The sequence below is a fragment of the Phyllobates terribilis genome, unplaced genomic scaffold, assembly GCF_046119375.1.
Source record: "Phyllobates terribilis strain yellow unplaced genomic scaffold, ASM4611937v1 Scaffold_4__5_contigs__length_816908805, whole genome shotgun sequence".
NCBI lineage: Eukaryota > Metazoa > Chordata > Amphibia > Anura > Dendrobatidae > Phyllobates > Phyllobates terribilis.
In genome coordinates, this window is record NW_027362764.1 from 559,712,190 (window position 1) to 559,738,264 (window position 26,075).

At 44.8% G+C, this 26,075-nt stretch overlaps 1 protein-coding gene across 12 annotated transcripts in view; it reads left to right on the forward strand.

The window, feature by feature from the left end:
- Positions 1 to 26,075, forward strand: part of MPPE1 (metallophosphoesterase 1) — a 121,703-nt gene that overhangs the window by 54,757 nt on the left and 40,871 nt on the right. For all 12 annotated transcript variants that reach the window (XM_073679013.1, XM_073679015.1, XM_073679014.1 and 9 more), the window contains one exon: positions 4,534 to 4,637. In XM_073679013.1, coding sequence (XP_073535114.1) covers positions 4,534 to 4,637 — 104 coding nt within the window. The remainder of the gene's footprint in view (positions 1 to 4,533; positions 4,638 to 26,075) is intronic.

Genomic DNA, 26,075 nt, shown 5'->3' on the forward strand with positions numbered 1-26,075 from the left:
TGATTGCTGTACACGGTGGGGTGTGCGCACACGGCGGAGTGCGCATGTGCTGATTATGCCCAGCTGTCACTAGCTGAACAAGACCATGTGACCCTAGGTCCTAGCGGTTAAAAAGTCTGTGAAAGGTCCCATTCACTATCCCCCTGAGGAAGCAGTAACTTATTGAACACGAAACCCACTTTGGGGTTGTTTTATCCCCCTGTGACTACCTTCATATCATCATGGGTAAGGGTGTAATATCTATATTTACCATTTAGTTATGCACAGGCACTTTGTTTGTTAACACAAAACAATTCTTTAAACAATAGGTAATTTTCTTACTATAGCTTCCCTTTTAAGATGTTGACCTATTCTTAGCTTTGTCTTCATTTCTGTTCAGTTTATATCCAGCCCCTGCCAGAACTAACCGATGATCAATGGAAATGCAATGTTTCAGATCCCCCACTGATCTGATATAGATGACCTATCCTTAATGGTAGGTCATAAGTATCATATGCTTGAACAACACTTTTAAAGGGAATCTGTCACCCTCTGGCACTTAAATGACCTCTAATATAGGCATACAGGTGATAGAAATGTAAATTTATTCATACCTGTATGCCTCATATTAGAGATCTTGTTGTTGTGAAATGTCTTTTTAGCCATGCAAGTTTCTGATATGTTTTACTCTCGGACTGGAAGAAATTCCCACCTCCTGTGGTAATTCTAATATTTCCCCCCGCCCCTGCATGTCAGAGTGCCCTGTGATGTGCCGTTGCAGCCGCCAAATCCAGGCACTGTGATGTGCAGGGAAGGGGGGGAAACATTGTAATTCACACAGGAGGCGGGGATTTGTTCCATTCCCTGGGCCTGCAAGCATCAGAAACTTGATTGAATAAACAGACATTTCACAGCAACAAGACCTCTAATATGAGGCATGCAGGTAGGTATAGATTTACATTTTTATCACTTGTATGCCCATTTTAGAAGTCAGATAAGTTCCAGGGGGTGACAGATTCCCTTTAACCCCTTTTAAAGCCCATGACGTACTATTCCGTACCTGCACCCTGGGCTTTAAGAGCCAGGTACGGAATAGTACGTCATGGCGATCGCGCCCGCACACAGGTTGTGCGGGCGCGATCGCTGCCGGTTGTCAGCTGATTGTCACAGCTGACGCCGGTAGTATGTGCAGGGAGCGGTCCCGCACCACTCCCGGCACATTAACCCCCGCAATGCTGCGATCGATGTCGATCGCAGCATTGCGGTGGCAAGGGGAGGTGATCGCAATACTCACCTCCTCTTCCGGCCTCCAGCCCTGTCTGCCGCGGCTTCCCGGATGCTGCAATGACGACCCGATGTCGTCATGACAACATCCGGGTCACCAGACAGCAGGAAGATAGTTTGGTCATGCGCAGTGTAAAAATATAAAAAAAGAAAGAAAAAAATAATCCATCTGAAATAAAAATATAACGTACCCATCAATAAATATTATTATGAAAAAAAACAAAACAATAAAAGTACACATTTTGGTATCGCCGCGTCCGGAACGACCTGACCTATAAAACTGTTCCACTAGTTAGCCCCTTCAGTGAACACTGTAAAAAAATAAATAAAAAACGAAGCAAAAAACAATGCTTTATCACCATACCGCCAAAAAAAAATGGAAAAACACGCGATCAAAAGACGAATATAAATAAAAATGGTACCGCTGAAAACGTCATGTTGTGCCGCAAAAAACAAGCCACCATACAGCTCCATCATCCGAAAAATAAAAAAGCTCCAGCTCTCAGAATAAAACGATGCAAAAACATATTTTTTTCTATAAAATAGCTTTTATTGTGTGAAAGCGCTAAAACACAGAAAAATTATATAAATGTGGTACCGCTGTAAATGTACTGACCTGAAGAATAAAGCTACCTTATCAATTTTACCACACGCAGAACAGCATAAATTTTTTTTTTAAAAAAACAATTCCTGAATTGTTGGTTTTTGTTTATTCTGCCTCCCAAAAATCGGAATAGAAAGCGATCAAAAAATGTCATGTGCCTGAAAATGGCACCAATAAAAACGTCAACTCATCCCGCAAAAAACAAGCCATCACATGACTGTCGGACAAAATATGGAAAAATTATAGCGCTCAAAATATGGTGATGCAAAAATAATATTTACAAAAAGTGCGTCTTTTAGTGTCTGACAGCTGTCGATCATAAAAACCCGATATGATTCTGGTATTGCTGTAATTGCACCAACCCGAAGAATAAAGACATCTAATCACTTATACCGCACGAGGAACGGCGTAAAAAATAAACTCTCGGGTTAGGGTTGTGCTAGAGTTAGGGTTAGGGTTAGGGATAGGGATAGGGTTGGGTTAGGGTTGGGATTTTTTTCAAAAGTAAAAAAAAAAAAAAATGACGATATGGCGACTAGTGTTGAGCGCAAGTGCCTGCCATGCACGAGCGATCCCCGCATGTATTTTTTTTTTGGGTGTCTAATAACCGTGGGTGGGGACTCTAGCATGTCACTCGAGCTCCCGCGATACATGGTGCATACCTGAGTACCTGATGCAAACTCAAGTAGTGAGCACTTGCGCTCAAGACTAATGACAACTTATTCAATATGATGACCTAATGGTATCAAATTCTGTGTCGTACCTCTGGGTTCAAAATGTTCACTATACCCCTTGATAAAATCTTTGAGGGGTGAAGTTTCGAAAATGGGGTCACTTGTGGGGGGTTTCCAATATTTAGGCACATCAGTGGCTCTCCAAACGCGATATGGCGTCCGCTCTCGATTCCAGCCAATTTTGCGTTCAAAAAGTCACACAGTGCTCCTTCACTCCTGAACCCTGCCGTGTGCCTAAACACTGTATTTTCCCCACATATGGGGTATTGGCGTACTCAGGAGACATTGCACAAAAGTTTTTGGGGTCCATTTTCTCCTCTTACCCTTGTGAAAATAAAAAAATTGGGGCAAAACATCATTTTTGTGGAAAAAGTTAGGTTTTTTTATTTTCACGGCTCCATGTTATAAACTTCTGTAAAGGACTTGGGGGTTCAGGGTGCTCACCACACATCTAGATAAGTTCCCCGAGGGGACTAGTTTCCAAAATGGTATCACTTGTGGGGATTTTCGACTGTTTAGGCACATCAGGGGCACATCCGCTAATTATTCAAGCAAATTTTACATTCAAAAAATCAAATGGCGTTCCTTCCCTTCCGAACCCTGCCGTGTGCCCAAACAGTGGTTTTCCCCCACATATGAGGTATCTTCTTACTCAGGAGAAATTGCACAACAAACTGCATGGTGCAATTTCTCCTGTTACCCTTATGAAAATGCAAAATTGGGGGCTGAAAAACATTTTTTGTGGGAAAAATGTGAAAATTTTATTTTTACGACTCAATGTTATAAACTTCTGTGAAGCACCTGGGGGTTAAAGGTGCTCAACACACATCTAGATAAGTTCCCTGAGGGGTCTAGTTTCCAAAATGGTGTCACTTGTGGAGGGTTTCTACTGTTTAGGCACATCAGGGGCTCTCCAAACGCAACATGGCGTCCGCTAATTATTCAAGCAAATTTTACAATCAAAAATTCAAATGGCGCTCCTTCCCTTCCGAACCCTGCCGTGCGCCCAAACAGTGTTTTTTCCCCACATATGGGGTATCTGCGTGCTCAGGGGATATTGCGTAACAAATTTTGGGGTCCATTTTTTCCTGTTACCCCTGCGAAAAAAAAAAAAAAAAGTTTAAAATAACATTTTTGTGAAAAAAGTTAATTGTTAATTTTTTTTTCTTCCACATTCCAAAAATTCCTGTGAAGCACCTGAAGGGTTAAATAAAGTTCTTGAATGTGATTTTAATCACCTTGAGGGGTGCACTTTTGAGAATGGTGTCACTTTTGTGTATTTTCTGTCATAAAGACCCCTCAAAGTGACTTCAAATGTGATGTGGTCCCTTAAAAAAATGGTTTTGTAAATTTTGTTGGAAAAATTAGAAATCGCTGGTCAACTTTTAACCCTTATAGCTCCCTAATAAAAAAAAAAAAATTTGGTTCCAAAATTGTGCTGATGTAAAGTAGACATGTGGGAAATGTTATTTATTAACTCTTTTGTGTTACATATCTCTCTGATTTAAGGGCATAAAAATTCTAATTTTGAAAATTGCTAAATTTTCTAAATTTTCGCCAAATTTCCATTTTATTCACAAATAAATGCAAGTGATATCGAAGAAATTTTACCACAATCATGAAGTACAATATGTCACGAAAAAACAGTCTCAGAATCAGGGGGATCCGTTGAAGCGTTCCAGAGTAATTACCTCATAAAGTGACAGTGGTCAGAATTGTAAAAATTGTCTTGGTCATTAACGTGCAAACCACCTTGGGTTGTAAAGGAGTTAAGGGTTGGCAATTAGAGCTAATTGATACATAGCCTAAAACTGGCCATAAATGCATGGTGGAATAATTGGCATGGTCAATAACCCTATAATGTAAACTGTGTGTTCCCAGAATGCCATGATACCGGATGGTCTTTATCAACTTCTTTTCTTTTTTTCTCAGGCATGGGAAGATGATGTTGCTCGATTTCAGTCTATGTTTAGACACCCTCCTCACATGGAGCTGTTAGTTGTTGTAGGAAATCATGACATTGGTTTTCATTATGAGTAAGTTTTGACTTGGGTGTAGTGCTTGAAATATAGAAAATCATTAGAAATGTGCCCATTTGACTAAATGATAACATAACATATCAGTTGATTATGCCATAAACATTTGGACAGCCACTGATGCTGGAAATGCTGATTCCAGAAGGCTCTGCTCAGGAGGGGGCAAAACACCTGAGTGGGCCCCTAACCAGATAATTTTGATTACAACTACGGTGGAGCCCCCAATTGTGGCTTCAAGGGAACCTCAGCCGATGACCATGGTATTACTGAAAATAAATCTCTATACAAAGACCAACACTGATATTACTGCCATGTGCTAATCATATAGTGGTAGATACCAGTCCTGCAGAACATATAAGAGGTTACAGATACTGACTTACAGCTGATTTCTTTCTGATGGAGTCGTTCACTTTTTCAGTCTTCTCCATCTGGCCCAGACAGACATAACTTCTCCAGCCAGGAAACGTCTGCAGAAGACATGGGCCCCCTCATGAGAATGTCCCAAGCTATCCCACGCTGAACTTGATATATAAAGTATGGGATAGACGCAAGAATTTGCTAGGAATTGGGAAATTCACAAACTACACACCTCTATGGTATACAGTTATATGAAAAAGTTTGGGCACCCCTATTAATCTTAAGCTTAATGTTTTATAAAAATTGGTGTTTTTGCAACAGCTATTTCAGTTTGATATATGTAATAACTGTTGGACACAGTAATGTTTCTGCCTTGAAATGAGGTTTATTGTACTAACAGAAAATGTGCAATCTGCATTCAAACAAAATTTGACAGGTGCATAAGTATGGGCACCTCACCAGAAAAGTGACATTAATATTTAGTAGATACTTCTTTTGCAAAAATAGCAGCCTCTAGTCGCTTCCTGTAGCTTTTAATGATTTCCTGGATCCTGGATGAAGGTATTTTTGACCATTCCTCTTTACAAAACAATTCCAGCTCAGTTAAGTTTGATGGGTCGCCGAGCATGGAAAGCCCTCTTCAAATGATCCCACAGATGTTCAATGATATTCAGGTCTGGGGACTAGGATAGCCATTCCAGAACATTGTAATTATTCCTCTGCATGAATGCCTGAGTAGATTTGGAGCGGTGTTTTGGATTATTGTCTTGCTGAAAGATCCATCCCCTGCATAACTTCAACTTTGTCACTATTTCTTGAACATTATTGCCAAGAATCTGCTGATACTGAGTGGAATCCATGCGTCCCTCAACTTTAACAAGATTCCCAGTGCCGGCATTGGCCACACAGCCCCAAAGCATGATGGAACCTCCACCAAATTTTACTGTGGGTAGCAACTGTTTTTCTTGGAATGCTGTGTTTTTTTGCCGCCATGCAATAACGCCTTTTTGTATGACCAAACAACTCCATCTTGGTTTCATCAGTCCACAGGACCTTCTTCCAAAAAGAAATTGGCTTCTCCAAATGTGCTTTTGCATACCTCAGCCGACTGTTTGTGGCGTGCTTGCAGAAACGGCTTCTTTCGCATCACTCTCCCATACAGCTTCTCCTTGTGCAAAGTGCGTTGTATAGTTGACCGATGCACAGTGACACCATCTGCAGCAAGTTGATGCTGCAGCTCTCTGGAGGTGGTCTGAGGATTGTCCTTGACTGATCTCACCATTCTTCTTCTCTGCCTTTCTGATGTTTTTCTTGGCCTGCCACTTCTGGCCTTAACAAGAACTGTCCCTGTGTTCTTCCATTTCCTTACTTTGTTCCTCACAGTGGAAACTGACAGGTTAAATCGCTGAGACAGCTTTTTGTATCCTTCCCCTGAACAACTATGTTGAATAATCTTTGTTTTCAGATCATTTGACAGTTGTTTTGAGGAGCCCATGATGCCGCTCTTCAGAGGAGATTCAAACAGGAGAACAACTTGCAAGTGGCCACTTTAAGTAGCTTTTCTCATGATTGCATACACCTGGCTATGAAGTTCAAAGCTCAGTGAAGTTACAAAACCCCAAAAAGTGCTTTAGTAAGACAGTAAAAAGTAGGTAGGAGTATTTAAAACAAGAAAATGATAAGGGTGCCCATACGTATGCACCTGTCAAATTTTGTTTGAATGCAGATTGCACATTTTCTGTTAGTACAATAAACCTCATTTCAAGGCAGAAACATTACTGTGTCCAACAGTTATTACATATATCAAACTGAAATAGCTGTTGCAAAAACACCAATTTTTATAAAACATTAAGCTTAAGATTAATAGGGGTGCCCAAACTTTTCCATATAACTGTAACTACAACATGCCAGAGATGTATAAGCTAAAAGACTACAACAATTGGGAAGATAGGGTTAATTTTCTTTTGTCACAACTCCTAAATGAAGGAATATATAAAAACTTCGAACAGATAAGAGCAGGCTACAATCTTACTCACAAAATGTTTTATCAATTTTTGAAAATACCTCCTGCTTATAATGCACAACTCAGAGCTTACGACATTATTATAAATAAACACTCTATAATTGATACAGTTGCTTCTGCGATAGACATAAAGGGTTTAATTTCCCATATATGTAAGCTGCTTATGGCTGTACATTTAGAAAAGTATCCCACCACAGCCAAAGTAAAGAGGGAAAGAGATTTGGGTCTTGTATCTAAGGAAGAATGGGAAGAGTTGCTGGATCTAATTTCTAAATTATCCTTCTCCGAATCACAAAGACTTCGAAATCTTTCTTATTCATAGAGTATATAAGACCCCGAGTATCCTATTTAAAATTGGTATAAGAGTGGACAACCTGTGTCCAAGATGCGGGAAAAATGATACATTTAATGCACATGATGTTGGAATGTGTAAACGTTGGGAACTATTGGAAGGGGGTAGTTAACTTAATAAAATGTGTTTGGAATCCATATACAATTGGAACTCAAAATCTGCATAGTTGGTCTGTTGGGGGAGGGGCTGAATCCGGATTCCCCTATAGCTATAGCTATCTCCTGAGTACTATTTCAAGCTAGAAAACTTTTAGCACTACATTGGATAGAAAAATCCCCCCCCCCCCGCCCCCACACACACAATGATAGAAGAATTGAAATCCAAACTAAATAATGTCTTATGTTTGGAAAGGGGAACATATATAAAAAGATACGCCCTTAAAAACCTATGGGAACAATGGTTAACTACTCCGGGGATTGTATCGCAAGACATTCTCAGAAACATGATGATAGGCCGTCTGTCTATTTCCTTGTCATAAACCTCTAAAATCTCTTAACTTCTCTCAATTCCCTAACTTACACACCCAAAGTGTTAAATCTTGGAAGACAAATGGGTCAAAAATAATTACATGTAGTTGCTGTAATTCTCTGTATTTTAGTTCAATACACAAGCAGTCAGATGATATTCATTTATATTTGTATTCATATATGTAATTTGTAGTAAACTAATGAGAATACCTACGATGACCGCTAATATGAACTGGTTTGTATTTGGTTGACTTATGATTTTTTTTTTTTATTTGTGTGTTTCTTTTTAGTTCTGATTGTTTCTAAAAACAAATTAAAATGTGAATGTATCTTGATATCTTTCACAATAAAAAATGATCTGATTGATTGAAAAAAAGGAAATGTCTGCAGAGATTACAGCAAAGAAAGATACAGGAAAAATATATATCTTTGTACCGTGTTAGCCAGTAGATAGAAAAATATTTAGATTTGAGAGTCCTCAGTGGTTGATAACTTTTAATGGCTAACTGAAAAGATGGTAACAAATTGCAAGCTTTTGAGACTACTAAGGTCTCTTCATCAGGCATAGTATAACACAAAATCTGAAGAGTGACATATTTATACACCATAAGACACAGAAATAATGCAATAGATGAGACAAATGACGTAAAGCAGAACTATCATTATGGGAGAGGGATAAACCTTTGTGGCTGTTAATATTGGAATAGTTCATAGATCAGGAGTGTGAAAGTTTTATGGTCCTGTGATTGAAGTCTGGTCCACGGTTGTGATGACCCCATAGGTCTGAGGAGCACATTCCTTAGTTGATGTAGAATTGCATAAATCCATGCGACACATTGATTCCTGCACTGAGTGTATCAAACGTTGTCATTAGTTTGTATTCCCAGACTCTTCTGTCTTTCTGAGATTTGAAATTACCTTTTTAATACCAGTAATTTCATGTCCATGATGGTGTGATCAGGGATGCAAAAATGTTTTACCACAGGTAGATGTGTTCTTTTTTTCTTTTATTGTGTGGCGATGAGAATTCATCCTTGTTCTAAGTTTTTGCCCCGTCTCCCCTACATACAGACCCCCAGCTAGACATTTGGTGCATTAATTAAGTACACTACATTAGATGTGATGCAGCTGAAAGTACCTGGAATCTTGTAGTCCTGATACGAGTTGGGAATCTTTCTCTTGTCTGTGGTCATTATAAATAACAGGTTTTACATTTTGTGTGGTTGCAGGGAAAGATTCTTGTAGCTGGTGGCGAGGACAGGGAGCTTCTGACAATGATGCTTCTTAGATTTTGGGGCTGCCTAAAACACAGAGGTGGGGGGGTCTGGAAATATGGATTGCAATCGGGCATCTTTTTGCAGTAAAGGTTGTAGTTTCCGTGCAGCTCCCCTTAGCACCTGTAGATTTGGACATATATTTATATCATTTACAGCGTCCGTTATCTGCCTCTCTCTAGCGCTCCGAAAATATACTTCGCCATTTTCGGACTTCTGGAAGGCAAGCCTTCTACGTCATTTCCGGGCGCCCTGCATGTGCGCTCACCGCGTCACTTCCAGGCGTCCAGACCGCAAGTATACATGTTACCTTGACTATTTCTGGGCGTTTGTAACGCATAGCTCCTACGTTAGCCTGGGGTGTGCGCTTCTCACGGCGCTTCCGGGAGTCTGGACAGCAAGCACTTTTTGGGCATCCACTGTGCGTGTTATTGACATCATTTCTGCCTAAACGGATGATTTAGTGCTTTTTTGTACAAGATTCAATAAACCCATTTTTATAAACAAATTTTATATCCAGGTTTCCCTTTTCATGATAATCGTTGTTTTACATTACTCTCCTTTATTGTATTTAGGGGAATCGATTGACGTCACCTTAATTTCAAAAACATTGGGAACCTTCAATATTAGATCTCCATACCAGCAATAAATCAAGTCCTTTTTAAGTAATAGTATCCTGATTCTTATTTATAAAGTGGGCCTCTTTTTCAAAGCATCATTACTAAATAATTACAAAGGTTGTTACCCCAAAATCGCACATTCGAAGTACGTATGTGTCGCCCTCTGTTATTCTGGGCCTATAAACATTTGGCCTCTTTCTTTTAAAAAAATGTAAAAGGCATCCATCTATTAAAGAAAAAATCTGACTTTTAACTGGTTTCAGTAGGCGGTCCTTAATGTAAAAAATGGTTGTCTCGGGATGTTTCAAGGGGATTACTATACAAAACAGCTATAATTAAGCTGTTTGTTTAGTCCCCTAGGGGCCATAGTACCTAAATGGAAAATCCATCTTGCTTCTGTCTGCTGTAGGATTCTGTCCATTTTGCCCCCTCTATTGTTAATCTTCATGCATTCAATTCCCATGAAGTAGATTACTCTAGGATCTCCTCCATGTACCAAATTCACATGTTTCGCGATTGGTGTCTCTTTTTTTATTTGATATATCATTTAAGTGCACCACTATGCGTCGTCTCATCTCCCGAATAGTCTTTCCTACATATTCTTTTTTGCAGATACATGTTGCCTTATATATTACAAACTTAGTTCTGCAATTAATACAGTTTCTAATCTCAAAAGATTCTCCAGTGACATTACTCACAAAGGTCTTTGTACTTTTCACGTTGGGCAGGCTACAGAGCAGCTACATTTGTAGCAGCCCTTCGGTCTTATTGGTAGTCAAGATTTATCTTTTTTTGGTGGCACATAATGACTCCTGATTACTCTTTCTCCAATTGTTCTGCTTCTACGGAACGTAACTTGTGGTGTAGTGCCCACTGTTCACTTTAGATCCTCATCCATTGTTAAGATCCCCCAGTACTGCTCTATGATCATTTTTGCTTCTAAGGCACCGTCCTCAAAAGTAGCAATAAATCTTACACAGTCCGCATTTTCTTTTTCTTTCCCCAAAATTTTAGGGGTAGGTAAGGTCTCCCTCCTTTGCTTCAATGCATATTGATAAGCCCTTCTAAGAACTCAATCAGGGTATCCCTTTCTTTTAAATCTTTCTCTCATCTCTTTTGCCTCCTGTATGAATTCCTCCTCAGTGCAACAGTTCCTTCTAAGCCTAATATATTGGCCCTTCGGTATTCCCTTCCTCAGAGGGAAAGGGTGGTGACTTTCCCACCTAAGGAGGGAATTTGTAGCTGTAGGCTTTCGACAGATGGTAGTGTGTATCTCTCCCCCCTCATTTTTGTTGATCCGTACATCCAAGAAGGGCAGGCTCGTCTGGTGTATCTCATATGTAAACCTCAGTCCTATCTCATTTTTATTCAAAGCCTCTACAAATTTTTCAAAGTCCCTCTTGGGTCCCTTCCAGAAAATTAGTACATCATCGATGTACCTTGTCCACAGTTAAATGCATTTTGTGAAGCATTGTTTTTCTTCTGTGAAGACCACTGTTTCCTCCCACCAGCCCAAGAACAGATTAGCATAAGTGGGCGCACAAGAATTGCCCATAGCTGTGCCCCTGAGCTGGTGGAAGGTTTTACCGTTAAACAAGAAGACATTGTAAGTACAAATTCAAGAAGGGTGAGTATCAGTGTATTGTGGGCTTGAAATTGATTCCCTTGTGACCCTAGGAAGAATTTTACCGCCTCAATGCCTTTTACATGCGGTATCGAGGAATACAAGGCCTCCACATCGATACTTGCTATCCAGTTGTCCTTATCTAAATGTATCCCTTCCAATTTACGGAAGAGATCCATGGTATCTCTTGTATACGAGGGGAGCGCTTCTACCAAGGGTCGGAGTACTTGATCTAGGTATGTACCTACATTTTGTCCCAGACTATCAATACCTGATACTATAGGTCTCCCATTTAGGACTTCAAGTCCCTTATGTATCTTTGGTAGTGTTGAGCATTCCGATACTGAAATATTGGGTATCGGCCGATATTCGCGGTATCGGAATTCCGATACTTAATTCCGATACTATTGCAATATCGTATACCGGAATCGGAAGTTCCCATAATGCAATGAGACATTTTCATTTTATTCAGCCAATGAGGATCCTAAGAAGTGTGGGCACATCCTGTTAGGCATGTAGGCATCTTAACTAATGGCATGGCTGTGATTGGCTGCTGAAATGATGTCATGATGCACTATAAAAGCCACCGCCGCCATTTTGAGCTCACTCTGCTGTGAATTCAGTTAGGGATAGGACGCTGTTGTTCTGAGGGACAGTTTTAGCTACCTATTTGCTCTATACTGCTTTACCCAAGCTACTTTCTAAATCACTGTGCCTTGCAGTGCTAGTGCACAGTTCCCTGTGCTGTTCACCGCTATCTGCAAGGTCTGTGTGTGTGAGTGCAGCTCACCCTGTAGTGTGTGCTTCAGCCAAGTCTGGTTGTAGTGCACTCAGTGTGTGTCACTGCCTCATACATTGTCCTTTTTTGCCAATTCATAATTTTTCCTGATATCTCCTATTAGTGTGGTGGTTCCATCTGTATTCAGCTAAATTGGTTCCAAACACACTATATAGGAGTAGATAGAGAAATTTTTTTCCGTCTTGCAGCACTAGTGCACAGTGCTCTGCATCTGTACTGTTCACCGCTGTCTGCAAGGTCTGGTGTGTGAGTGCAGCTCACCCTGTAGTGTGTGCTTCAACCCCGTCTGGTTGTAGTGCACTCAGTGTGTGTCACTGCCTCATACATTGTCCTTTATTGCCAATTCATAATTTTTCCTGATATCTCCTATTAGTGTGGTGGTTCCATCTGTATTCAGCTAAATTGGTTCCAAACACACTATATAGGAGTAGATAGAGAAATTTTTTTCCGTCTTGCAGCACTAGTGCACAGTGCTCTGCATCTGTACTGTTCACCGCTGTCTGCAAGGTCTGGTGTGTGAGTGCAGCTCACCCTGTAGTGTGTGCTTCAACCCCGTCTGGTTGTAGTGCACTCAGTGTGTGTCACTGCCTCATACATTGTCCTTTATTGCCAATTCATAATTTTTCCTGATATCTCCTATTAGTGTGGTGGTTCCATCTGTATTCAGCTAAATTGGTTCCAAACACACTATATAGGAGTAGATAGAGAATTTTTTTTCCGTCTTGCAGCACTAGTGCACAGTGCTCTGCATCTGTACTGTTCACCGCTGTCTGCAAGGTCTGGTGTGTGAGTGCAGCTCACCCTGTAGTGTGTGCTTCAACCCCGTCTGGTTGTAGTGCACTCAGTTTGTGTCACTGCCTCATACATTGTCCTTTATTGCCAATTCATAATTTTTCCTGATATCTCCTATTAGTGTGGTGGTTCCATCCATATTCAGCTAAATTGATTCCAAACACACTATATAGGAGTAGATAGAGGAGCCTTTCTGCAGCATTGGGCCCTGCAGCCCCAGCCAGATTAGTATTAGCCTATTTTTTGCAGCCTCATCTATTGCATTGTAGGTTACCTTCCTACATTGTAATAGCTACAAAAAGTTTGTGATACTATCGTTATTACATCTTTAGGCACATCCAGTGTCTTTTTGTGACAAAAAAAACCTAAATAAAGTTCACCAAACACTCCACTTTACAGTTGTGTAGGCCACATTAGCTCATATTAAAGTCTAGTCCACACTTTATAAAATTAGTGTTTCTTATACCTGTTAGCAGCTGTTCAGGAATAAGCACACTAAGCCCTTAGTACTTTTCTGCCTATCTTTATCAGTCTACCAAGATGAAGAAGGCAGGGAGTAAGGCATGTGGTCGTGGTCGTGGGCGTGGGCGTGGAGTTTCTGCAGGGAGAGGACGTGAGGATTCTGTGCCTGCAGGGAGAGGACGTGGGGATTCTGTGCCTGCTGCGGGCACCAGTGACTCAGCATCCCCCAGTTTTACCAGGGAACAGTCCTTTATGCGCAGCTTTGTAGGAGCTAGCCGTACCCCACTGCTGCGCGAGGACCAAATTGAAGCCGTTGTCGGATGGATGGCAGCTAACGCATCGACTTCAATTAGTTCCAGATCCTCTCAGGTCCTGAGCACTGAAGAGCACCCATCTGTCTCTTCACCACCTGCCAAATTGCCCAGGCAGTCAGAGAGCCCTGGACAGGAGCCATCTCTACTTCTGTTCTCTGAATCTCTTGGCTTGGAAAGAGGGGGCCAGCCAAGCAGAATTCGAGAATTTGAAGAAGAGGTAGTATGCAGTGATGCGCAACCGTTTTGTCTCTCTGAATCTGAAGAGGCGGGTGGGCCAGTGCCTATGGTCAGCAGCACACCTCAGTACGCATCTGATGATGAGACTCAGGTGCCACTTTCTGGTGCGTACTGTGCTGTCGAGACTACCCAGGAGAAGCAGTTGTTTGAAGAGGGTGGTGTAGATGATGAGGTCCTTGACCCATCATGGCGTGAGGGACAGGAAGGTGGTGGGAGCAGCTCTGAGGAAGAGATTCCCCGAACGGCCCAAAAAGGAGGGAGAGGGAGGGGGCAGACTTGGTTGCCTGTAGCCTCCACTTCGGCACCCATTAGGAGCATGGCTCTTCCAAAATCCAAAGCGGGCGCTCCCAAGACTTGCAGTGCCTGGTCCTTTTTTGACACAGTTGCAGATGACATTTGCTTTGTCAAATGCAAGCTGTGTAATCAGAAGGTGAAAAGAGGGAAAAGTGTCAGCAACCTCAATACCACAAATATGTGGAAACATGTGCGGACCAAGCACGTGGTGGAGTTACACAAACACACTGAAGACCTAGGCCAACCTACAGCGCCACCTACCACCTCTTCAGCTCGTGTTGTAGCCTCTTCCTCCAGCTCACACACAGCTGGTTCGGCTTCCTCACAGGATCGCCATGGAAGAATCTCTGGCACTGTTGTACAGAGACACAGTGTAATTCCACCCACAGCACCACTTTCCCAGTCATCCTCACACTCCCAGGCCAGTCTACAGCCATCGTTAGCACAGGCATGGGAGAAAAGGCGCCCATACTCGGCAAACCACCCCCGAGCACAGGCTCTGAATGCTGGCATTGCTAAACTACTGGCCCTTGAAATGCTATCATTCAGGCTGGTGGAGACTGACACATTCCGTAACTTTATGGCATTGGCAGTCCCACAATACAACGTGCCCAGCCGCTTTTATTTCAGCAGGCAAGCCGTCCCTGCCCTGCAACATCATGTGGAGGGAAAAATTAAACATGCGCTACAAAACGCCGTCAGTAGCAAGGTCCACCTGACCACTGATGCGTGGACCAGTAAGCATGGACAGGGACGATACCTTTCCCTCACTGCCCATTGGGTAAATGTTGTGGAGCCGGGTACAGATCTTGAGAGTGGCGCTGTACGTGTTCTGCCAACTCCAAGGATTGCAGGAATCCAGTCTGTACACATTGACTCCTCCTCATACTCCAGTTCCTCTGAATCAGCGCTGCAGGAGCCGTCACGGTCTACCTCCACATCGACCCGTGAACGGTTACCTGTTATGATGACCGATATGAGCACAGCCGTGGCCAAACGTCAACAGGCCGTATTAAAATTAATTTCTTTGGGGAATCGAAGCCACACAGCGCAGGAGCTCTGGAATGCCATCAAGCAGCAGAGTGACGTGTGGTTTGTGCCAGCGAATCTCCAGCCAGGCATGGTAGTGTGTGACAATGGCCGAAATCTGGTGGCAGCTCTGGGCCTAGGCAACCTCACTCACATCCCATGTCTGGCACATGTGCTCAACTTGGTCGTGCAGAGTTTTTTGAGGGACTATCCGGATCTTGATGCACTGCTTCACAAGGTCCGCATAGAGTGCGCTCACTTGCGGCGTTCCAGCAATGCAAGATCACGCATTGCAGCTCTGCAGCGCCGATTATGTCTTCCGGAACATCGCATCATATGTGACCTACCCACCAGGTGGAATTCAACGTTACATATGTTGGAGAGGTTGTGTGAGCAGCAGGCAGCAGTAATGGAGTACCAGCTGCAGCAGGCGCAAACAAGTCGCAGTGCGCGCCGTTCACACTTCACCACCACTGAGTGGGCCTCTATGAAGGACATTTGCCACGTTTTGCGTGCCTTCGATTATTCCACGCGGATGGCGAGTGCAGATGATGCACTAGTCAGCATGACTATCCCCCTTATCTGCCTGCTTGAAAAAACACTGCAAGCACTAAGGGACGAGGTTTTGGAAGAGGTGGAGGATGAGGAGTCACAAATGCCATCTGCTTCTCTACAGTCTGCGCAACGTGGTTCCTCACAAAGGCCTAGGCAGGGGACACTTTGTGAGGAGGATGAGGAGGAGTCAATGGATGAGGAAGACATCTGTCCAGAGGAGGGAGGTACACAATGCTCTAGTAGTCAGTATCTAGAGCGAGGGTGGGGTGATGCAGAGCAGGCAGAGATCACGCCTCAAGCAGGGGACAGCGTTTCTTGGCCAGTTGGCAGTCTGCAGCACATGGTTGATTTCATGCTGCAGTGCCTCAGAAACGACCGCCGCATCGCCCACATTCTCAACACGGCTGATTATTGGGTGTCCACCCTCCTAGATCCTCGCTACCGGGACAACTTACAAAGCCTCATAACACCATTGAACCGGGAGCGTAAAATGCGGGAGTACCAAGACGCACTGGTGCATTCCATCATGTTCTCCATTCCAACCGAGAGCAGTGCTGCTAGTGCTTTACAAAGCAGCTCAGTGCGTCGAGGCAGTGGAGGAAGCTCTGCACAAAGAGGGAGCAGAAGCAGCGCCTCAGCACAAGGCAAGACCAGTATGGCCGAAATGTGGCAAAGTTTTGTGTCCCCGCCGCCACAAATGTCTACACCATCACAGACAGCTCCAGTCAGCAGGAGGCAACGTTTCCGTCAGATGGTGACAGACTACATGTCTTGCCCTCTTAGTGTACTCCCAGACGGCTCTTCTCCCTTCAAGTTTTGGGTCTGTAAGCTGGATACATGGCCAGAGCTTAGTCAGTATGCACTGGAGGTGCTAGCTTGCCCTGCTGCTAGTGTATTATCGGAACGCGTCTTTAGTGCCGTAGGTGGTGTACTAACAGACCGTCGCATGCGACTATCCTCCGATAACGTTGACCGGCTTACTTTTCTCAAAATGAACAAGGCCTGGATCTCTCATGAATTTGCCAGTCCTCTTCCAGAATAAATAATTGGTTGGCAACAGTATCCAGGTCTCCTGTTCTGTTCATGTTTCTACCACCTGAACTGTAATCCCTGAGCTCCAACACCGCCAGTTGGCGCTCGGAAGTGCCGTCTGCACAGTCAACACTTGCTGCCGTGTTATTGGGGTTCAGTAACGTCAGCTGTTCTCCTGCTGTGCGGACGGCAATTTCTCCTGATTTGTCCACATCCACTGTACTACACATTTTAAAGTTGCTCCAATTACTCCTCTGGCTCCTCTGTTTTCATTCTTATCCCTGGGCTCCAGCACCGCCAGTTGGCGCTCGGAAGTGCTGTCTGCACAGTCAACACTTGCTACCATGTTATTGGGGTTCAGTAACGTCAGCTGTTCCCCTGCTGTGCGGACGGCAATTTCTCCTGCTCTGTCCACATTCTCACTACTACAGATTTTAAAGTTGCTCCAATTACACCTCTGGCTCCTCTGTTTTCAGTATTATCCCTGAGCTCCAACACCGCCAGTTGGCGCACGGAAGTGCCGTCTGCACAGTCAACACTTGCTGCCGTGTTATTGGGGTTCAGTAACGTCAGCTGTTCTCCTGCTGTGCGGACGGCAATTTCTCCTGCTTTGTCCAAATCCACTGTACTACACATTTTAAAGTTGCTCGAATTACACCTCTGGCTCCTCTGTTTTCATTCTTATCCCTGGGCTCCAGCACCGCCAGTTGGCGCTCGGAAGTGCCGTCTGCACAGTCAACACTTGCTGCCGTGTTATTGGGGTTCAGTAACGTCAGCTGTTCTCCTGCTGTGCGGACGGCAATTTCTCCTGCTTTGTCCACATCCACTGTACTACACATTTTAAAGTTGCTCGAATTACACCTCTGGCTCCTCTGTTTTCATTCTTATCCCTGGGCTCCAGCACCGCCAGTTGGCGCTCGGAAGTGCCGTCTGCACAGTCAACACTTGCTACCATGTTATTGGGGTTCAGTAACGTCAGCTGTTCCCCTGCTGTGTTCACGGCAATTTCTCCTGCTCTGTCCATATTCACTGTGCTACTTATTTAAAACTTGCTCCAATTACACCTCTGGCTCCTCCGTTTTTACTATTTACCCTGGGCTCCAACACCGCCAGTTGGCGCTCGGAAGTGCTGTCTGCACAGTCAACACTTGCTGCCGTGTTATTGGGGTTCAGTAACGTCAGCTGTTCTCCTGCTGTGCGGACGGCAATTTCTCCTGCTTTGTCCACATCCACTGTACTACACATTTTAAAGTTGCTCGAATTACACCTCTGGCTCCTCTGTTTTCATTCTTATCCCTGGGCTCCAGCACCGCCAGTTGGCGCTCGGAAGTGCCGTCTGCACAGTCAACACTTGCTGCGGTGTTATTGGGGTTCGGTAACGTCAGCTGTTCCCCTGCTGTGTTCACGGCAATTTCTCCTGCTCTGTCCATATTCACTGTGCTACTTATTTAAAACTTGCTCCAATTACACCTCTGGCTCCTCCGTTTTTAGTATTTACCCTGGGCTCCAATACCGCTAGTTGCTGCTCAGAAGTGCCGTCTGCACAGTCAACGCTTGCTCCAGTGTTATTGGGATTCAGTAACGTCAGCTGATCCCCAGCTGTGTGTCCGGCAAATTCTCCTGCTTTGTCCACATCCACTGTAGTACGGATTTAAAACCTCCTCCAAATACACCTCTGGCTCTTCTGTTTTTAGTATTTACCCTGGGCTCCAGCACCGCCAGCTGGTTCTCGGCAGTTCCATTGGCTCTTGTACCTTCTGCTACCCATCCGGGTTCCAGTACCGTCAGCTGGTTCTCGGCAGTGTCTTTGGCACGGGTACTCCCTCCTGCCCAGCCTGGTTCCAGCACGCCAGCTGTTTCCGGGTAGTGTCAACGTCACTTTGCCTCCAATGCGTTGTCCTGTCGTGTTGCGGTCGGGTTAGCCGACTCTATGGTGCCTGCAGTTTAGGTGACTCCTATGTGGGCTGCGGGATCTGGCAATGAAGGCTGGTTCCATAGTGCCAATAGGACAAGCACCCTCTGTAGGACTGTGGGTTTTGGTAACTGCGGCCGGCTCGCGGCCTTGAACTTTTTTTTTACATGGGTACCTTCTGCTACCCATCCGGGTTCCAGTACCGTCAGCTGGTTCTCGGCAGTGCCTTTGGATTAGGTGCCTCCTTCTCGGTATCCAAGTTCCACCAACGTCTGCTGGTCCTTGGTAGTGCTTTCTGGCACAGGTACCTCCTGATTAGTAACCGAGTTCCAGTAACATCAGCTGGTCCTCGGTAGTTCCATTGGCTCTTGTACCTTCTGCTACCCATCCGGGTTCCAGTACCGTCAGCTGGTCCTCGGTAGTTCCATTTGCTCTTGTATCTTCTGCTACCCATCCGGGTTCCAGTACCGTCAGCTGGTTCTCGGCAGTGTCTTTGGCACGGGTACTCCCTCCTGCCCAGCCTGGTTCCAGCACGCCAGCTGTTTCCGGGTAGTGTCAACGTCACTTTGCCTCCAATGCGTTGTCCTGTCGTGTTGCGGTCGGGTTAGCCGACTCTATGGTGCCTGCAGTTTAGGTGACTCCTATGTGGGCTGCGGGATCTGGCAATGAAGGCTGGTTCCATAGTGCCAATAGGACAAGCACCCTCTGTAGGACTGTGGGTTTTGGTAACTGCGGCCGGCTCGCGGCCTTGAACTTTTTTTTTACATGGGTACCTTCTGCTACCCATCCGGGTTCCAGTACCGTCAGCTGGTTCTCGGCAGTGCCTTTGGATTAGGTGCCTCCTTCTCGGTATCCAAGTTCCACCAACGTCTGCTGGTCCTTGGTAGTGCTTTCTGGCACAGGTACCTCCTGCTTAGTAACCGAGTTCCAGTAACATCAGCTGGTCCTCGGTAGTTCCATTGGCTCTTGTACCTTCTGCTACCCATCCGGGTTCCAGTACCGTCAGCTGGTCCTCGGTAGTTCCATTTGCTCTTGTATCTTCTGCTACCCATCCGGGTTCCAGTACCGTCAGCTGGTTCTCGGCAGTGTCTTTGGCACGGGTACTCCCTCCTGCCCAGCCTGGTTCCAGCACGCCAGCTGTTTCCGGGTAGTGTCAACGTCACTTTGCCTCCAATGCGTTGTCCTGTCGTGTTGCGGTCGGGTTAGCCGACTCTATGGTGCCTGCAGTTTAGGTGACTCCTATGTGGGCTGCGGGATCTGGCAATGAAGGCTGGTTCCATAGTGCCAATAGGACAAGCACCCTCTGTAGGACTGTGGGTTTTGGTAACTGCGGCCGGCTCGCGGCCTTGAACTTTTTTTTTACATGGGTACCTTCTGCTACCCATCCGGGTTCCAGTACCGTCAGCTGGTTCTCGGCAGTGCCTTTGGATTAGGTGCCTCCTTCTCGGTATCCAAGTTCCACCAACGTCTGCTGGTCCTTGGTAGTGCTTTCTGGCACAGGTACCTCCTGCTTAGTAACCGAGTTCCAGTAACATCAGCTGGTCCTCGGTAGTTCCATTGGCTCTTGTACCTTCTGCTACCCATCCGGGTTCCAGTACCGTCAGCTGGTCCTCGGTAGTTCCATTTGCTCTTGTATCTTCTGCTACCCATCCGGGTTCCAGTACCGTCAGCTGGTCCTCGGTAGTTCCATTTGCTCTTGTATCTTCTGCTACCCATCCGGGTTCCAGTACCGTCAGCTGGTTCTCGGCAGTGCCTTTGGATTAGGTGCCTCCTTCTCGGTATCCAAGTTCCACCAACGTCTGCTGGTCCTTGGTAGTGCTTTCTGGCACAGGTACCTCCTGCTTAGTAACCGAGTTCCAGTAACATCAGCTGGTCCTCGGTAGTTCCATTGGCTCTTGTACCTTCTGCTACCCATCCGGGTTCCAGTACCGTCAGCTGGTCCTCGGTAGTTCCATTTGCTCTTGTATCTTCTGCTACCCATCCGGGTTCCAGTACCGTCAGCTGGTTCTCGGCAGTGCCTTTGGATTAGGTGCCTCCTTCTCGGTATCCAAGTTCCACCAACGTCTGCTGGTCCTTGGTAGTGCTTTCTGGCACAGGTACCTCCTGCTTAGTAACCGAGTTCCAGTAACATCAGCTGGTCCTCGGTAGTTCCATTGGCTCTTGTACCTTCTGCTACCCATCCGGGTTCCAGTACCGTCAGCTGGTCCTCGGTAGTTCCATTTGCTCTTGTATCTTCTGCTACCCATCCGGGTTCCAGTACCGTCAGCTGGTTCTCGGCAGTGTCTTTGGCACGGGTACTCCCTCCTGCCCAGCCTGGTTCCAGCACGCCAGCTGTTTCCGGGTAGTGTCAACGTCACTTTGCCTCCAATGCGTTGTCCTGTCGTGTTGCGGTCGGGTTAGCCGACTCTATGGTGCCTGCAGTTTAGGTGACTCCTATGTGGGCTGCGGGATCTGGCAATGAAGGCTGGTTCCATAGTGCCAATAGGACAAGCACCCTCTGTAGGACTGTGGGTTTTGGTAACTGCGGCCGGCTCGCGGCCTTGAACTTTTTTTTTACATGGGTACCTTCTGCTACCCATCCGGGTTCCAGTACCGTCAGCTGGTTCTCGGCAGTGCCTTTGGATTAGGTGCCTCCTTCTCGGTATCCAAGTTCCACCAACGTCTGCTGGTCCTTGGTAGTGCTTTCTGGCACAGGTACCTCCTGCTTAGTAACCGAGTTCCAGTAACATCAGCTGGTCCTCGGTAGTTCCATTGGCTCTTGTACCTTCTGCTACCCATCCGGGTTCCAGTACCGTCAGCTGGTCCTCGGTAGTTCCATTTGCTCTTGTATCTTCTGCTACCCATCCGGGTTCCAGTACCGTCAGCTGGTTCTCGGCAGTGTCTTTGGCACGGGTACTCCCTCCTGCCCAGCCTGGTTCCAGCACGCCAGCTGTTTCCGGGTAGTGTCAACGTCACTTTGCCTCCAATGCGTTGTCCTGTCGTGTTGCGGTCGGGTTAGCCGACTCTATGGTGCCTGCAGTTTAGGTGACTCCTATGTGGGCTGCGGGATCTGGCAATGAAGGCTGGTTCCATAGTGCCAATAGGACAAGCACCCTCTGTAGGACTGTGGGTTTTGGTAACTGCGGCCGGCTCGCGGCCTTGAACTTTTTTTTTACATGGGTACCTTCTGCTACCCATCCGGGTTCCAGTACCGTCAGCTGGTTCTCGGCAGTGCCTTTGGATTAGGTGCCTCCTTCTCGGTATCCAAGTTCCACCAACGTCTGCTGGTCCTTGGTAGTGCTTTCTGGCACAGGTACCTCCTGCTTAGTAACCGAGTTCCAGTAACATCAGCTGGTCCTCGGTAGTTCCATTGGCTCTTGTACCTTCTGCTACCCATCCGGGTTCCAGTAACATCAGCTGGTCCTCGGTAGTTCCATTGGCTCTTGTACCTTCTGCTACCCATCCGGGTTCCAGTAACATCAGCTGGTCCTCGGTAGTTCCATTGGCTCTTGTACCTTCTGCTACCCATCCGGGTTCCAGTACCGTCAGCTGGTTCTCGGCAGTGCCTTTGGATTAGGTGCCTCCTTCTCGGTATCCAAGTTCCACCAACGTCTGCTGGTCCTTGGTAGTGCTTTCTGGCACAGGTACCTCCTGCTTAGTAACCGAGTTCCAGTAACATCAGCTGGTCCTCGGTAGTTCCATTGGCTCTTGTACCTTCTGCTATCCATCCGGGTTCCAGTACCGTCAGCTGGTCCTTGGTAGTTCCTCAGCTTTCTTGTACCTTCTGCTACATTTCCAAGTTCAAGCTTTTTGAAATGGTTCTTGGTAATCACTCTGGATCTCCCTGACGAGGACCCTGAAGACGAGGACCCTGAAGACCAACCCTAAGAAGACGAGGACCCCGAAGACAATGACCCTGAAGACGAGGACCCTGAAGACCACCCCGAAGAAGACGAGGACCCTGAAGACCACCCCGAAGAAGACGAGGACCCCGAAGACGAGGACCCAGAAGACCAACCCGAAGAAGACGAGGACCCCGAAGACGAGGACCCCCGAAGACGACGACCCTGAAGACCACCCCGAAGAAGACCAAGAAGATGACCCTGAAGAAGTTGACCAAGAAGACAAAGAAGAGAAGACAAGCACCAAGATACAGAAAAACAAGAGACAGAAAACCAAGAAGCAGAAATACAAGAAGCTGCAGAACAAAAAGCGGAAGAACATTAAGCATAAGACTAAAAATCAGAGCAAAAGATAATATCTAAATTATAAGCAGAAGATGACTAAGCAGTGTATGGGGGTGAGTCCGTTCCTCCTCGTGGTGCCCCTGGAAAAGACCTGCTGCTGCAGGCCAAACTGAACGCGGACAAATCCTGTTGTAAATCTTTTGTGACGGGCAGAACGAAAGGTGTAATGTCCAACCTTTTATAGATAACAACTACAGGAATGCCTGTCACAAATAAGAATATGATGAAGAAGAAGAATATGAAGAAGATGAAGAAGTAGAATATGAAGAATGTAAAAAAAAGAATAATACGAAGAAGGTGAAGAAGAAGAAGGTGAAGAAGAAGTGGATGAAAAAGATGCTGAGGATGATGAAGGAGAAAGTGTGGGAGAAGTAAAAAAGAAGGTGAAGAGCATGGAAGTAGTGAAACATAAATATCTGACAAAATATAAAAATACTTAACATAGTTAATATTTCCGTAACTCAGAACATAATAAAAAAATATTAATTCCTGCTATTCCATTTGACTGGGCTAAACCTCTATGCCTTTATTGTCTCCCCCACCTCCCCCAATACATTCTACATTATTCTTAGTTGTTTTCCTTCATGTAGAAATAACCTACAAGGAAAGAAAGGGTTTATTTTAATTCCGATATTTATGTCCCATTGACTTGCATTGGTTTCCGGTATCGGAATCGGCGATATCCGATACTTTTTCGGTATCGGTCCGATCCAATCCGATCCGATATTTCCCGATATCGGAAGGTATCGCTCAACACTAATCTTTGGCAATGAATAGAATGTTGCCAGTTTGGGATGTTGGGGTAGGAGAAAATCTAATTCGTTTTTGCTTATCAAATTTTCTTCTCTAGCCTCTTTCATTCTCATTTCTACAGTGGGGTTATTTGGCAACACAGCATAGTTCTCTTTGTCATCCAGAATTTTCATACACATGTTTTCGTACATTTCTACTCCCATAATAACTATGTTTCCCCCTTTGTCTGATTTTTTTAATCACTATTTTATCGTCATTCTCTAGGGTTCTAAGGGCTTGGATTTCTTCCTTTGAACAATTTGGTTTACGGATTTTAGTATCTAACTCTGTCAGATCTCTTGTTACCATGCTAACAAAGATGTCTACCGCTGATAGGTCCCCAGTTGGTGGAGGCATTTTGTTACTTTTGTTTTTTAATGATGTATGCGGTCCCATACCATCGGACCCATCTGGGTACTCATCTAATCCAGCTAATTCTTGCACATCAGGTAACAGATCGAGTGGAATATTCAAATTAGAGCATAATTGTTTCTCTTGCTGTGTAAAGTATTTACGCCACCTTAATCTACGAGCAAATAAATTAAGATCTTTAACCCAATCAAAAAGATTAAAATCACTTGTCGGTACTTATGTTAGTCCCTTATTTAGAATACTCATCTCTGCTTGTGTGAGGGGGCGATCGGATAGATTAATTATAGAGGATTTATCTATGTGTTCCGATTCCTGAGGTAGTAATTCCTCTCTAAAAAAACACCATTTGGTGATGGCCTACTATTTCTATCCCCTCTATATCTACCTCTACCCCTTCCTCTTTGTCTACCTCTAAAGGGTTTATTTGTGCCTTCGTTATCAGAGAAGTCCGTTTCAGTGGATGAGAGATCAGTAACTATGTCTTTCCGCTCTGGTCTCTCCTCCAGAAAGCGATATGCCTTGTTTTCTTTAAACTCTTGTAAGTCCCTCTGATACTGTTTATGCTTATGCTCTTTTAGATGGTATTGAAACCTCTCTATTGTGTTTTGTACCAGGGTTTCTTTATTTTTAAATTCCGGTTCACTTTGGAACTGTTTTGTAACCTCTATTTGTTCTTTTAGTTTTTCATCTAACCTTAATAGGTTTTCTTTTTCCTCCTCTAGGAGCAGTTGCATAAACCATATTGAGCTGTTTGTGGCTTCCTGTTCCCACTTTGATAGTAATTGGGTACTTCTACTTCTCTGTCCAGGAAGCAGTGTAATTCTTAATCTTCTTGGGACTATACCATTCTTAACATAGTTTTCAATGCTCTGTATTTCCCACCACGCAAACACTTGTTCTTTATATGTTTTCGTCAGTTCCTTAAAAGCCTTCAACAAAGAAAAAGATAGAGAAAGCATGGTACATACTGGCCATTTTGAATAAGAGGAAAATGGGCCACTGACCCGACAGTTAGGCAGCTGCTGCAGACTATAAAGCACCAGGTAACTTGACTATATATGAGAAGTTTATAGTCACTATTAGGTTTATGGGTAGTGGGTTGCTTTTAAGGGGTAGTTTATTATAAAGCAATAAATCGCGCTGTACTCACCTTCCCCGCGCCAACCGGTGAGTCTCCGCCCCTGCTCTGTGTCTGGCCAGCATTACAGCCAATTCCAACCATGGCACTCAGTGGCTCTGAGGGGGGTGTTCTGTCTACACTAGCAGAGTTGCTGAGCTCACTGACTGTCGCCATGATGTCAGAGCCTCAGAGAGGTCAATAACAGACACCAGGAACATCAGTGGGATTTCCCAGTGGACCTGTGGAAGGTGAGAACAGAACACTGTTTCCTTATAATAATCTGCAATTGGGGACATTCATTTACTTAAAGGTAATAACCCTTTTAACCCATTTCCGACATTGTCAGTACTAGAACGTCCCTGTGCCCTAGTACTTAGGGACCAGGTACGTACTATTACGACATTCTATTACTATTCTGACAGCTGACACCCGGCACTCATATATATTGCACCCATAAATAAATATTATTATGAAAAAAAACAATGCACCTATTTGGTATCGCCGCGTCCGATACGACCTGATCTATAGAATTGTCCCACTAGTTAACCCCTTTAGTGAACACGGTAAAAAAACAAACAACAAAAAACAAAAAAACAAAGCAGAAAACGGCACTTTATCATCATGCCGCCGAACAAAAAGTGGAATAAAACGTGATCAAAAAGACGAATGTAAAAAAAAAAAAATGGTACCGCTGAAAACGTCATCTTGTCCCGCAAAAAACAAGCTGTGATACAGCTCCATCAGCCGAAAAATAAGTTATAGCCCTCAGAATAAAGTGATGCAAT